This window comes from Salmo salar, chromosome 07, assembly GCF_965601325.2.
Source record: "Salmo salar chromosome 07, fSalSal1, whole genome shotgun sequence".
Lineage (NCBI taxonomy): Eukaryota > Metazoa > Chordata > Actinopteri > Salmoniformes > Salmonidae > Salmo > Salmo salar.
The window spans coordinates 29,049,945-29,065,344 of NC_138297.1; the positions used below are offsets into that span (position 1 = coordinate 29,049,945).

General features: G+C 44.3%; 1 protein-coding gene across 1 annotated transcript in view; it reads right to left on the minus strand.

The window, feature by feature from the left end:
• LOC106608994 (phosphofurin acidic cluster sorting protein 1) overlaps positions 1-15,400 on the minus strand; it is a 54,054-nt gene that overhangs the window by 19,801 nt on the left and 18,853 nt on the right. The window contains 6 exon segments of the mRNA XM_014207312.3: positions 212-303; positions 1,258-1,402; positions 2,133-2,252; positions 2,254-2,259; positions 3,125-3,214; positions 3,893-3,980. Coding sequence (XP_014062787.3) covers positions 212-303; positions 1,258-1,402; positions 2,133-2,252; positions 2,254-2,259; positions 3,125-3,214; positions 3,893-3,980 — 541 coding nt within the window.

A 15,400-nucleotide genomic window follows, 5' to 3' on the forward strand; every position in this document is an offset into this window, starting at 1 on the left:
CGTACCCCCATTCACTCTATTCATCTGTCCTCCCTGAGCCATGTCCCCCCTCTCCTTATCTTTTCATTCTGTCTGTTTGCCGCTTTCTCTCCTCTCCTTCTATCACCTCCCTCCCTTCTCCCTCTCGTCTCTTCCCTTCACATCCCCTGGGCTCCAGGTATCTCTGCTTCACAAACAAGGCAGGACAAAAGACGCGCGTGCGCACACACACCTGGCCGTGGATCGGGTCGTCACTGCCCTCCTGTTCTGAAGAGTAGCTCTCCTCCTCTTCCTCAGAATAGTTATCAATGTCTGGAGAACGATCTGGAGAGAGACGGGAAGGAGAGAGAGAGAGGTGATAGAGAGGGAAGGAGAGAGGGAAGGAGAGGGAGAGAGAAAGCATTAATGGTTAGGAAGGGAGGAAAGGAAAAGTCTATGAGGGAGTAGAGAGATGGAGCAGAGAGAGAGTGATGGAGCAGAGAGAGAGAGAACGATGGAGCAGAGAGCGAGAGAACGAGGAGAGAGAGCGAGAGAACGATGGAGCAGAGAGAGAGAGCAATAGAGCAGAGAGAGCGAGAGAGAGCGATGGAGCAGAGAGAGCGAGAGAGAGCGATGGAGCAGAGAGAGAGCGAGAGAGAGCGATGGAGCAGAGAGAGAGCGAGAGAGAGCGATGGAGCAGAGAGAGAGCGAGAGAGAGCGATGGAGCAGAGAGAGAGCGAGAGAGAGCGATGGAGCAGAGAGAGAGCGAGAGAGAGCGATGGAGCAGAGAGAGAGCGAGAGAGAGCGATGGAGCAGAGAGAGAGCGAGAGAGAGCGATGGAGCAGAGAGAGAGCGAGAGAGAGCGATGGAGCAGAGAGAGAGCGAGAGAGAGCGATAGAGCAGAGAGAGAGAGAGCGAGAGAGAGCGAGAGAGAGCGATGGAGCAGAGAGAGAGCAATGGAGCAGAGAGAGCGAGAGAGAGCGATGGAGCAGAGAGAGAGCGAGAGAGAGCGAGAGCGATGGAGCAGAGAGAGAGGGAGAGGGAGCAGAGAGAGAGGGAGAGGGAGCAGAGAGAGAGGGAGCAGAGAGAGAGGGAGATGGAGCAGAGAGAGAGGGAGATGGAGCAGAGAGAGAGATGGAGCAGATAAAGAGAGAGAGATAGAGCAGATAAAGAGAGAGGGAGCAGATAAAGAGAGAGGGAGCAGATAAAGAGAGAGAGGGAGAGGGAGCAGATAAAGAGAGAGAGGGAGAGGGAGCAGAGAGAGAGAGAGCAAAACACAGGGACTCATAGATCCCTTACCAGACATCTTGGCCTTGGGTCCCTCGTGGTCGATGGGCTGGCTGGAGAGGGAGTAGACCCTGACCTCTGCCACGGGCACCGAGGCATCCTTCAACTGGCTGTGGAGCCCCAACACCTGGGCCCCCTCACTGGGATGCTGCATCACCTGGACATGGGATATGGGAGGGGGGGGTGGAACCAGGGGGAAAGATGAGAGTGAAGACAAAGGGATAGGAGAGCACACACAGAGAGAGAGAGAGAGACAGAGAAAATAGAAAACAAGGGAAACAGAAAGGGATTACCACATATTCTGTACAAAGGCTGGTGTTCAGAACAGCATCAGCTCTCCCCCCCCCCTTCTCTCTGCAGTCTGGTCACACCCTGGCTGTGTTAATGAAGTCTGCACATCCTATTACACAGGCAGCAGTCACACACACACATGCAGCAGCTACAGCGCAGTTCTTTTATTCAACTTGAAAAACACTGCCAGAGCTTTGGGTAGAGCGTGTCAGAATGACATGGAGTGTCGTGACAGAGTGTTGCGGTTACACTGAGGTTTACTAAAGGCTTGATAAAAGGTGTCGCTGGTTGAATGAAGGTTGAATAGAGGTTAGCTAAAGGCAAAATAGACTTTAAATACCAACTGTTAGCTACTGTGAAGATAGATCTACGTGAAGTAAGTAGCCTTGTCTGAGCCAGAATGGCCCTCAAGGGCAGGAGCCTATTTCCTTTCCGTACGACTTGTAAAACGCGTGGTTAAAAATCGATCAAATATAGGTTAAACCAAGGATGATTCGAGATTAAATAGGAATCGAATAAAAAAAATGTTGAATAGGAGGTTAAGGTTGAATAAAAGTATATTTTTATTTATTTTTTAACGGAGGTTAGCGCCGTACCTCGGCCATGTTGATGTGACCCAGCGCCAGTGTCTTGTAGCCCAGGATGGTTCGGTTCTTATAGCGTTTGCGACGCTGCAGCATGATCTGAAGCTTGTTGGCGTCTCTCTTCAGGAAGTGGAGGGTACTGTGAGGGCACACGCAAACACAGAGAGAACCATGACCATCTGGTCGTCAGACTGTATAATCACACAGATATAAAAATCGGAGTGTGTTGCGTAATATTCCTGTTCTGCGACCGGTCTGTGACAGGATGGTGACAGGTCACGTCTCATAACCCCCCCCCAAAAAAATCAGACTAAGCCACAGTGAAGGAGCACTGCGCAGCAACTGTCAACGGAAAGTTCAAACATAGTTGAGCCAACTTGAAGATATGAAATCACCCCAGTTCTGCAGTCTGTAATAACCCCGTTACCCCATGACCAGAAACAACTGATTTCGATAAATGTGACTGTTTTGTGTGTTTGTGTTACTAATACCACAGAATTGCTGACTACTCGTTTCTGATTGGCTAGAAGGGCATTCTAGAACGGCCATTAAAACCAGATAAACGGGACAGTTGGATGTCTCCGGGACAGATAATAATATAATACCTAGGGGGAAAAAATGAACTCCGCGAAGAGCTGAGGAAAAGTTAACGTACAGTAAAAAAAAAAAAACATGAGGCGGCACACGTCCAGAGAAAACGATTTAAAGTAGAGGCGCTGACTAACGGAGAATAAACTGGAAGCTAGAAAAAAAAATTCAAAAAATAAAAAGACTCGCACACTCCATATGTACAACCTCCCAGTAACACTGAATAGGGCCAGGACACTTGAACATTTCACCTGGTCAGGGAAAAAAAGTGCTGGCTGTAGATGTGAGTGGTGACCCCATTCCTATGTAAATAGCCTCAGTTGCTAGACCAGCCCTATTGAACAGTATGTGTAACAGTAGTAGTGTGCAAGGCCAGCCCTACTGTATCTGTAATAGCAGTACTAGTAGTATTGTACCTGTAGAGAGAAGGTGAGCTGAAGGTCTGTCTCTGTCAGTCCCGCTGAAGACAACAAGATCTCATTGGACCTCAGGATACGCTTAGAACCCTGAGAGAGAGACAGGGAGGGAGGGAGAGAGAGAGAGAGACAGGGAGGGAGGGAGGGAGAGACAGAGACAGGGAGAGAGAGAGAGACAGGGAGAGAGAGAGAGAGACAGAGAGAGAGAGAGAGAGAGAGAGAGAGAGAGAGAGAGAGAGAGAGAGAGAGAGAGAGAGAGAGAGAGAGAGAGAGAGCGAGGGAGGGAGACGGGAGGGAGGGAGGGAGACAGGGAGGGAGGGAGACAGGGAGGGAGGGAGACAGGGAGGGAGGGAGACAGGGAGGAGAGGGAGGGAGACAGGGAGGGAGACAGGGAGGGAGCAGGGAGGGAGAGTAGATCATGAATAGCGGGGAGAAAAAAGAGGTTGAGGAGGGATGGAGGGAGGATAAATCTGGTTAAAGATGATCATTGACGTACCACAGAGTCCAAACAATCAGCCTTTAATCAACAGAGACAGACGGGGTGGATGGATGGATGAGAGGGGGAAAGGATGGAAAAAGGGAGAACAGGGGAGTGAGAGGGGAGGACAGAGTATAAGAAGAAAAGAACAAGAGACTAGTGATGGAGAGTAGAGGAGGGAGAGATGGAATTGAGGAATGCTGGGCATTGAATAGAAGAGAAGAAGTGTGGGGGGGGGGGGGGTAGAATTCAATGAAACAGTATTACAGTGATCTCGGGTCAGGTCATACCTGTAGTTTGACAGCGATGACCACAGACGTCAGGTCTTTGTCCAGCTCCTTCAACATGATCAGCTTTTTCAGGGTCAGGTTGAACAGCCTGGAAGAAGACAGGAGAGCGAGACAGAGCAAAATGCACCGCAGTCAATGTAGGTTATTCGAGAACACACGGTCACTACAAGGAAGGTACCGTACAGAAAACCACATTCCACAACCTCAACGTTTGACTAAGCGTTATGGTAATGACACATTGTGGCTGCTTCCAAAGTATTACGTTAAAGACTGAAAATGGAGACGAGACCTCACCCACCCCTCGACCCTCCCCCACCCCAACCCCACCCACCAACAGAACAGTCCAACCAGAAGGTCAGTGTGTTGAATTATTCACGTCTGGGGCCTCACACAACTTAAACTAAAATAGGCCTGGGCAGAGAGATGTAGGGAGGGAGAGGGGATGGGAGTGGGGCAGGGGGAGGAAAAGAGAGATGATCGAGAGATAGAGAGATCGAGACAGACAAGCAGGGCTAATCGCTGCTCTGCTAATGTGGTCTGGACACAGCAGGGTAATGACTGCCGTAAAGAACTAGTTAGTGGACAGGACAGACACCAACATCGGCTCCATTTCAAACCAACCCTCAGGCCCTAACCCGTAACCTCTAGTCACATTAAGCCAGATATAAATCAGGATTGGATAATGTGGTAATACTAGCTTCAACTTGCCTAGTCTTGTAAACCCAGACCCTAGGCGACAGGGACTAGGTTTCAATGATGGACTCTTTTGGCAAGTTTGATAACGGGGGGAAAAAAACTGTTCTGGGGTGGGTCCTCTTCAGACAATTCTCAACAAAAAAAAAAAATATATATATATAAAAATATATATATATATATATATAAATCACCAAGCAGACTTGCTACAACGGCCCGGTTCAAAGCCAAAGTTTGCAGGCAAAAACTTTGCAGTGGTTTTAGTGAAGGTAGTTAACACAACCTGGGGTGGTGGGTAGCCTAGTGGTTAGAGCGTTGGGCCAGGATCGAATCCCCGAGCTGACAAGGTAAAAACCTGTCGTTCAGCCCCTGGGCCGTCATTGTAAATAAGAATTTATTCTTAACTGACTAGTTAAATAAAGGTATATATATATATATATATATATATATATATATATATATATATATATATATATATATATATATATATATATATATATATATATATATATATATATAATATATATATATATAATATATATTTTAAGCCACTTGTGAAATGCACTCATTAAAAATAACCTCTGACCTGCATATAACCTCTAGCTACCACATTGTATTTTATTCAAGCTGATAAAGTAGTGACTTAGGCAGGGACGTAGTTCCTCTATGCCAAAAGAGTCCATCATTGAAACCAGGCCCTAGTCACTGATGCCTAGGGTCGGCTTTTCGAGACTACAACTTGCCCTCTGATAGGTTAGGTGGAAAACATCCAAACCATTCAGATCTGGTAAAACTAGCCCCTCGGGGGGGTAAGGGGTAAAACTAGCCCCTTGGGGGGTAAGGGGTAAAACTAGCCCCTTGGGGGGGTAAGGGGTAAAACTAGCCCCTTGGGGGTAAGGGGTAAAACTAGCCCCTTGGGGGGTAAGGGGTAAAACTAGCCCCTTGGGGGGTAAGGGGTAAAACTAGCACCTTGGGGGGTAAGGGGTAAAACTAGCCCCTTGGGGGTAAGGGGTAAAACTAGCCCCTTGGGGGGTAAGGGGTAAAACTAGCACCTTGGGGGGTAAGGGGTAAAACTAGCACCTTGGGGGGTAAGGGTAGACTAGCCCCTTGGGGGGTAAGGGGTAAAACTAGCCCCTTGGGGGTAAGGGGTAAAACTAGCCCCTTGGGGGGTAAGGGGTAAAACTAGCCCCTTGGGGGGGTAAGGGGTAAAACTAGCCCTTTGGAGGTAAGGGGTAAAACTAGACCCTTGGGGGGTAAAGGGTAAAACTAGCCCCTTGGAGGTAAGGGGTAAAACTAGCCCCTTGGAGGTAAGGGGTAGGGCGGTATCGAGATTTTCATACCGTTTCTGTACCATACTGGGATATACGGTATTACCGGAAGTGCACACAGGGGGCACTATTTATTTTTTTACACACAAAACAATTTAAGCAAAAGGGATCTTGATCCAGAAGGGGAGTGAATATCTCTGCAGTAACCAAGAAGCTTGATCCTGACATCTCGCCACTTAGCTAACAAGTTAACAAACCAAATGTATAGCTGGAGCCCTGAGCTGGATAGAATTACACATCTTAGATTTCTTATAGTTATACTTAACTTACTGTATAGTGATAAGCAGTGGCGTATTGAAAATCATACCGTTGGTATTTCGAAATACCCCGGTATATGAGACTGGTCATAAACGGTCTTGGGTGGATTTGGGAACTGGTTACAGAAGGGCTGGGGCCTTCCATTAGTGAGGTAGTAATGCTGATATGGACAGGAGGTTAGGGTTTACCACGGAAATTCCAGAAGAGAGATATGTCTGAGTAAAAAACATGATCCAGACCTTAACACCAGACGTTCATTGTGCTGAAAGTTGATGATCCGTGTGTTAAAGTATTTATTTCACTTTTATTAAAAGAAACGTGATGATGGATTAAGGATGACAAGGTAGGTCGTCAAGGACATGATCCTACCTGTTAATATTTCCAGACAGGAATGTGTTACATACTGTGAATATTCATAATCACTTTAGGAGTATCATGAAACATTTCCATTAATTATGAATATAAAGTACCTCCAACACCTACAATTTTAGAAGAGACCGTCCGAAACAAATAAACGCGGATTCATAACAAACATCACTGCATGTCTGTCGGTCTGTCTGTATGTATGGCGGCAAGCCAGCCTTCTACACAGTGTCTAGTTATTTGTCACCTGTCCAGAGTCACTTAATACTCTCAATCCAAAATGGTAACCTATTCCCTTTATACAGTATGGATGTATTGTTACACTCAGGCTTCAAACTCAACTACTACCCTCAGACTAGAGGTCGACCGATAAATCAGCATGGTCGATTAATTAGGGCCAATTTCAAGTTTTCATAACAATCTGTAATCAGCATTTTTGGACGCCGATTAAGGCCGATTACATTGCAATCCACGAGGAGACTGCGTGGAAGGCTGACCAACTGTTTACGCGAGTGCAGCACGGAGCCAAGGTAAGTTGCTAGCTAGCATTAAACTTATCTTATAAAAAACAATCAATCTTAACATAATCACTAGTTAACTACACATGGTTGATGATATTACTAGTTTAACTAGCTTGTCCTGCGTTGCATATAATCAATGCGGTGCCTGTTAATTTATCATCGAATCACAGCCTACTTCGCCAAACGGGTGATGATTTAACAAAAGCACATTCGTGAAAAAGCACAATCGTTGCACCAACGTACCCAACCATAAACATCAATGCCTTTCTTAAAATCAATACATATTAATGACCTAAGGCTCGTATTTCTGTGTGTTTATTATATTATAATTAAGTCTATGATTTGATAGAGCAGTCTGAGCGGTGGTAGGCAGCAGCAGGCTCGTAAGCATTCATTCAAACAGCACTTTCCTGCGTTTGCCAGCAGCTCTTCGCAATGCTTGAAGAACAGCGCTGCTTATGACTTCAAGCCTATCGATTCCCGAGATTAGGCTGGCAATACTATAGTGCCTATAACAACATCCAATAGTCAAAGGTATATGAAATACAAATGATAGTGAGAAATAGTCCTATAATAACTACAACCTAAAACTTCTTAACTGGGAATATTGAAGATGTTTTAAAAGGAATCACCAGCTTTCATATGTTCTCATGTTCTGAGCAAGGAACTTAAACGTTAGCTTTTTTACATGGCACATATTGTACTTTTACTTTCTTCTCCAACACTGTTTTTGCATTATTTAAACCAAATTGAACATGTCTCATTATTTAATTGAGACTAAATTGATTTTATTTATGGATTATATTAAGGTAAAATAAAAGTGTTCATTCAGTATTGTTGTAATTATCATATATATATATATTTTTTTAATTGTCCGATTAATCGGTATCGGCTTTTTTTTTTATCCTCCAATAATCGGTATCGGCGGTGAAAAGTCATAAAATCGGTCAACCTCTACCTCAGACGCACCAATCTCTGACCTCTCACTCGTGGTCGTGTGCTGGTGTACCGATGCCTGGTTCCTTTGGTGTGGCCCCCCAAAGGGGTAGAGCTTACCCAAAAGCCTCTTGGGGGGGGGGGGTTCAAATATCAAAAGGGCACCATGTGAGGATTTAAGCTATCGATTCTCCCCACCAGGATTCAATCCTTCACACACATCCACACATCTTACAGAAAGGCTCCTTCAAATCGGCATGGGGGAGGGAAGGAGGGAGATAAGAGAAAGGAGGAGGGAGAGGGAGGGAGGAGAAGGAGGGGGAGAGCGGAAGGAGGGTGGAGGACATTAAAACAAAGTATTTATATAGCCCTGGTTCTGAGCCATTTCAAAGGGAAACTGACAGTGTTAAAATAGAACTGTTGGAGTGTAGAGTGACCAATGACTATCAAGGGAGACACACTCTGGAGATGAATGTCTATGTTGTTGTTGTTGTTAAGACAACTGTACAAACCTCGGCATAACCACAATGTAGTGTTTTCCTGTAAGGACACAACAGATTACATATTTAGTACAAGTACAGTACATTCCCAACTGAATTATCATGTATTCTGGGATTCGTCAAATGAAAAGCAGATGAGCTCAGTTGAGACAAAGACGTCGTCACTGTTTGTGTTGCAATTCCGTTTCGACCCGGTTGGTCGTGTTGTGGACAAACAGAAACAGGGGCCATCTTCGCTAGATGTACAGTCGACCAGAGAGAAACTGTCATCATTGGTTATGTTATGGTTGAGATGGGGTTTCCGTTGGCCGGGAATAGACGGCTTTTGGCCCATTTATTTTTTAAAGCCGATAAATAAAATTGGCACCGGCCAATTGTCCAGGAGAAGAACAATAAATCCCATTGCGGAATAATGCTTTTTAATTTTGCGAGTGTGGACAGTACATTCGTTATGCATCTTATTTATCATGCGTACAGCATACAGATACAGAGCCATTGAGTGTAAAAATCTGTCAGACAGCGCGTGAGCTGCTGCTACAGCATCTCAAACAGCAAATCCATAGGCAACAGAAATCAAATTTTATTCGTCACATGCGCCGAACACAACAGGTGTAAACCTTAGTGAAATGCTTACTTACGAGCCCCTAACCAACATTGGAGTTAAAAAATATATATATTAAAAAAATACATATAACTATAAGAATTAAAAGTAACAAGTAATTAAAGAGCAGCAGTAAGATAACAATAGCGAGACTATATACAGGGGGTACCGGTACAGAGTCAATGTGCGTGGGCACCGGTTAGTCGAGGTAATATGCACACATAGGTTGAGTTATTAACCTCTATTCAACAGCCAGTGTAATCCTGTGGCGCGTTATTCAAATACCTAAAAAATGCAAAAACTTCAATTTTTCAAACATATGAACTATTTTACACCATTTTAAAGACAAGACTCTCGTTAATCTAACCACACTGTCCGATTTCAAAAAGGCTTTACAACGAAAGCAAAACATTAGATTATGTCAGCAGAGTACCCAGCCAGAAATAATCAGACACCCATTTTTCAAGCTAGCATATAATGTCACATAAACCCAAACCACAGCTAAATGCAGCACTAACCTTTGATGATCTTCATCAGATGACAACCCTAGGACATTATGTTATACAATACATGCATGTTTTGTTCAATCAAGTTCATATTTATATCAAAAACCAGCTTTTTACATTAGCATGTGACTAGCATGTGACTAGCATTCCCACCGAACACTGCCGGTGAATTTACTAAATTACTCACGATAAACGTTCACAAAAAGCATAACAATTATTTTAAGAATTATAGATACAGAACTCCTCTATGAACTCGATATGTCCTTTTCGGTGAAAGCACATTTTGTAATATTCTCAGTAGATAGCCCGGCATCACAGGGCTAGCTATTTAGACACCCAGCAAGTTTAGCACTCACCAAAGTCAGATTTACTATAAGAAAAATGTTATTACCTTTGCTGTCTTCGTCAGAATGCACTCCCAGGACTTCTACTTCAATAACAAATGTTGGTTTGGTCCCAAATAATCCATTGTTATATCCAAATAGCGGTGTTTTGTTCGTGCGTTCAAGACACTATCCGAAAGGGTAAATAAGGGTGACGAGCATGGCGCAATTCATGACAAAAAAATTCTAAATATTCCATTACCGTACTTCGAAGCATGTCAACCGCTGTTTAAAATCAATTTTTATGCCATTTTCCGATAATATTCCGACCGGGAATGTGCGTTTAGGTAAACAGACGAAAGAAAATAAAGCATGGGGTCGACTCGGGCACGCGCCTAAGCCCATAGTACTCTGATCGGCCACTTGCCAAAAGCGATAATGTGTTTCAGCCAGAGGCTGCCTCGATATCGTTCAGCTTTTTCCCGGGCTCTGAGAGCCCATGGGAGCCGTAGGAAGTGTCACGTTATAGCAAAGATCCTCAGACTTCAATAAAAAGAGCCAAGATAAACAACAACTTGTCAGACAGGCCACTTCCTGCATGGAATCTTCTCAGGTTTTGGCCTGCCATATGAGTTCTGTTATACTCACAGACACCATTCAAACAGTTTTAGAAACTTTAGGGTGTTTTCTATCCAAAGCCAATAAGTATATGCATATTCTAGTTACTGGGCAGGAGTAGTAACCAGATTAAATCGGGTACGTTTTTTATCCGGCCGTGTCAATACTGCCCCCTAGCCCTAACAGGTTTTAAAGTGACTATGCATAGATGATAACAGAGTAGTAGGGTGTAACACCTCCCTCCGCAACTGGATCCTGGACTTCCTGACAGGCCGCCTCCAGGTGGTAAGGGTAGGTAACAACACATCCCCCACACTGATCCTCAACACAGGGGTCCTTCAGGGGTGCGTGCTCAGTCCCCTCCTGTACTCCCTGTTCACTCATGACTGCACGGCCAGGCACGACTCCAACACCATCATTAAGTTTGCTGATGACGCAATAGTGGTAGGCATGATTACCGACAACGACCAGACAGCCTATAGGGAGGAGGTCAGAGACCTGACCGTGTGGTGCCAGGACAACCTCTCCCTCAACGTGATCAAGACAAAGGACTACCGGAAAAAGAGGATAGAGCACGCCCCCATTCTCATTGACGGGGCTGCAGTGGAGCAGGTTGAGAGCTTCAAGTTCCTTGGTGTCCACTTCACCAACAAATGAACATGGTCCAAGCACACCATGACAGTCGTGAAGAGGGCATGACAAAACCTATTCCCCCTCAGGAGACTGAAAAGATTTGACATGGGTCCTCAGATCCTCAAAAGGTTCTACAGCTGCACTATCGAGAGCATCCTGACTGGTTGCATCACTGCCTGGTATGGCAACTGCTTGGCCTCCGACCGCAAGGCACTACAGAGGGTAGTGCGAACGGCCCAGTACATCACTGAGGCCAAGTTTCCTGCCATCCAGGACCTCTATAACAGGCTGTGTCAGAGGAAGGCCCTAAAAATGGTCAAAGACTACAGCCACCCTGGTCATAGACTGTTCATAGACAGCTCATTCGGCGCAGTCTTAGTGCCAGCATCAGTCTGTGGTGGTATGTAGACGGCTATGAAAAATACAGATGAACTCTCTAGGTCGATAGTGTGATCTACAGCTTATCATGAGATACTCTACCTCAGTTGAACAAAACCTCAAGACTTCCTTAGATATCGTGCACCAGCTGTTATTTACAAAAAGACATAGTCCGTCTCCCCTTGTCTTACCAGAGGCTGCTGTTCTCTCCTCTTGATACAGCGTATAGCCATCCAGCTGTATGTTGATAATGTTGTCGCTCAGCCACGACTCCGTGAAGCATAAGATATCACAGTTTTGAATGTCTCGTTGGTAGTTTAATCTTCCGCGTAGGTCATCAATTTTATTTTCCAAAGATTGCAGGTTTGCTAGCAGAATGGAAGGAAGTGGGGGTTTATTCGATCGCCTACGAATTCTCAGAAGGCAGCTTGCCCTCTGGCCCCTTTTTCTCCACCTTCTCTTTACGCAAATGATGGGGATCTGGGCCTGTTCCCAGGAAAGCAGTATATCATTCACGTCGGGCTCTCCGGACTCGTTAAAAGGTAAAAAAGGATTCTGCCAGTCCCCGGTGAGTAATTGCAGTTCTGATACCCAGAAGTAATTTTTGGTCATAAGAGACGGTAGCAGCAACAATATGTACAAAGTTAAAAAAATAAGTTACAAACAATGCAAAAAACAAACACTGATTAGGAATACGTAAAACGTCAACCTTGTTCTCCGGCGCCATCTTGTTCACTTTGCAATGCGCTGGAGGCAGTATGCATTTTGAAAACATATACTTAATTGTTTGAAACCTGAAAGTTTTACTTCACATTATGAGGCATGTCGAACCTTGCTTCAAAGTAGCCTAGCCAAAATCCGACCATATCCGTGGAAGCAATTATTTTATATAAACTTTATTTCATTGTCCAGTAGCCAAAGGCACAATCCTTGTCATAGTAGCAACCCATGGTAATTGTTGCATATTAGACCTCTCCTCTTTAAAAATTCTAACGGATATTTTCATCTCTGTCGCTTGCATGTGCGGTGCGCTTTTGACAATGGTGTTTTCCCACTAGTTGCATTGTGGAACGAACTTTGTGCATAACCTACTGCCTTTGTGCGCATTGTTGGGCTTATAATGTGAAGAAATAATAGTTTATCAACATTTTAAGATAAAACGTTCTATAGTGTTGCATCAGACTCATTGGGTCAACGTTTTTACATTTTTTTTATGTAGTTTAGGTTTACTGGTTGTATGAATTTGGGATCGATCATCCCACAACTGTCCTGAATCTGTTTGGAATAGGCCATTTCTTTCTCGACATGTTGACCAATAGAATAGATCTACTATGTGGGATAGTAGATTGACATAGGCTAGTGATTTTGCTGTTTGTTATTTATCTTTTTTGGAGGTGGAAAAGTAAATGTGGACAGTTACTCTAACATCTTCAGAGTGCGCATCAAAATTAGGACACCGCACATCGTTGCATCCTGGACTTCCATGTTCTGTTAAGATGAATGACCATAATCTAATAATCTGAGTTCTGTCATTCTGAGTACCGTGGTTGGACGCCCAATGCATTTGGGCTCGGTAAATTTCTCAAATGTCCGGTAAATTGAAGCGCTGCCGGTCAAATGTCCCGTGCCACATTTCCCTAACAGAAACCCTGGGTTGAGGGAAGCCAGCACAGTCACTCATCAATGGGTTATGTTATTTTCGACCGAGTAGGTATCGGGGATTAGTAATAGAGCTTCATACTGTCTGTTGTAACTAGGACAGAGAAGCAGTGTGTGTGTGTGTGTGTGTGTGGGTCTGACTGGAATTGGGATTATGTGTGTGTGTATTTGTTACGTGCATACTGTGTGTGTGTGGGTTGGTTCTTCTATCCTTGTGGGGACCTAAAATCCCTAAATGGATTTTAAAGGACAGTAAAATAAGAAAAATTCTCCCTTGTGGGGACTTTTCCCACATCCCCATGAGGACAAAGGATATTTTAAGCTTAGTGGTTAGGTTTAGGGTGACAATTAGGGTGGTAATTGGTTAGGTTTAGAAGTTAGGGTTATGGTAAATAGGATTTTGAATGGAAATTAATTGTAGGTCCCAACAAGGATAGAGGTGTGTGTGTGTGTGTGTGTGTGTGTGGTGTATGGTTGATACCAACCATACTGATCACCCATAACAGGATGTTTTCTGATATCGTTCATTACGACAAGTGGCCAATAGTAGAGAAATGTTAAGTTTGAAAGGAAATACGTTTGCTAATATGGTTGATTGTTAACGGGATGAATGATGGCAACAACCATCACACTAGTAGTAATAGTTTAAAGGATAATAAAAAATGAGTAACTGTGGTGCACATTAAAGTTATAAACTTATCGCTCTATTTATCGTATCAACTCAGGCAATTTATCATCCAGCTCTAGAGAGTGTGTGTGTGTGTGTGTGTGTGTGCGCGCGCGCGTGTGTGTGTTGCGCCCTGCTGGCAGGGTTTTAGTGATTAGCATGCGTCTCACAGCAGCAGTCAGACACACAAACAGCCAGACTCCAGAGGGACTGGGGATCTATCTGTACATTATAACACTAGCTCGTAAGCATTCATAACACACCTATGAGCATTCATAGAGTCTACTACTATAAGCATTCATAACACTTCATAGCTGACCAATAACACACACATGCTCTAAAATGTATTAGAAAATGTCTCATAGTAAATGTTGCTGATGTAGCATTAGCAGCGTTAGTGGTTAGCCTAGCAGCAGGTGGGCTGGGGAGATGGGCAGGCCCTGGCGACTGGGATCTTATCAATGTTTGTCTAACACCTGCAGTGTCAAACACAACAGACTAACTATGGAAGGATTTACAGTACCAGTCGAAAGTTGACAACTACTCATTCAAGGGTTTTAATTTATTTGTACTATTTTCTACATTGTAGAATAATAGTGAAGACATCAAAACTATGAAATAACACATATGGAATCATGTAGTAACCAAACAAAGTGTTAAATTATATATTCTTCAAAGTAAGTAGCCACCCTTTGCCTTGACAGCTTTGCACACTCTTGGCATTCTCTCAACCAGCTTCACCTGGAATGCTTCTCCAACAGTCTTGAAGGACTTCCCACATATGCTGAGCACTTGTTGGCTGCTTTTCCTTCACTCTGCGGTAAAACTCATCCCAAACCATTTCATTGGGTTGAGGTTGAGTGATTGTGGAGGTCAGGTCATCTGATGCAGCACTCCATCACTCTCCTTCTTGATCAAATAGCGCTTACACAGCCTGGAGGTGTGTTGTGTAATTTTCCTGTTGATAAACAAATGATAGTCCCATTAAGCGCAAACCAGATGGGATGGCGTATCGCTGCAGAATGCTGTGGTAGCCATGCTGGTTAAGTGTGCCTTGAATTCTAAATAACTCACATACAGTATCACCAGCAAAGCACGCCCCCACCAACACACTTCCTCCTCCATGCTTCACGGTGGGAACCACACATGCGGGGAGATCATCCGTTCACCTACTCTGCGTCTCACAAAGACACAGAATTTGGAACCAAAAATCTCAAATTTAAACTCAAGACCAAAGGACAGATTTCCACAGGTCTAATGTCCATTGCTCATGTTCCTTGGCCCATGTAAGTCTCTTCTTCTTATTGGTGTCCTTTAGTAGTGTTTTCTTTGCAGCAATTCGACAATGAAGGCCTGATTCGCGCAGTCTCCTCTGAACAGTTGATGTTGAGATGTGTCTGTTACTTGAACTCTGTGAAGCATTTATTTGGCCTGAAATTTCAGATGGCTGGTAACTTACTTATCTTCCACAGCAGAGGTAACTCTGGGTCTTCCTTTCCTGTGGCAGACCTCATGAGAGCCAGT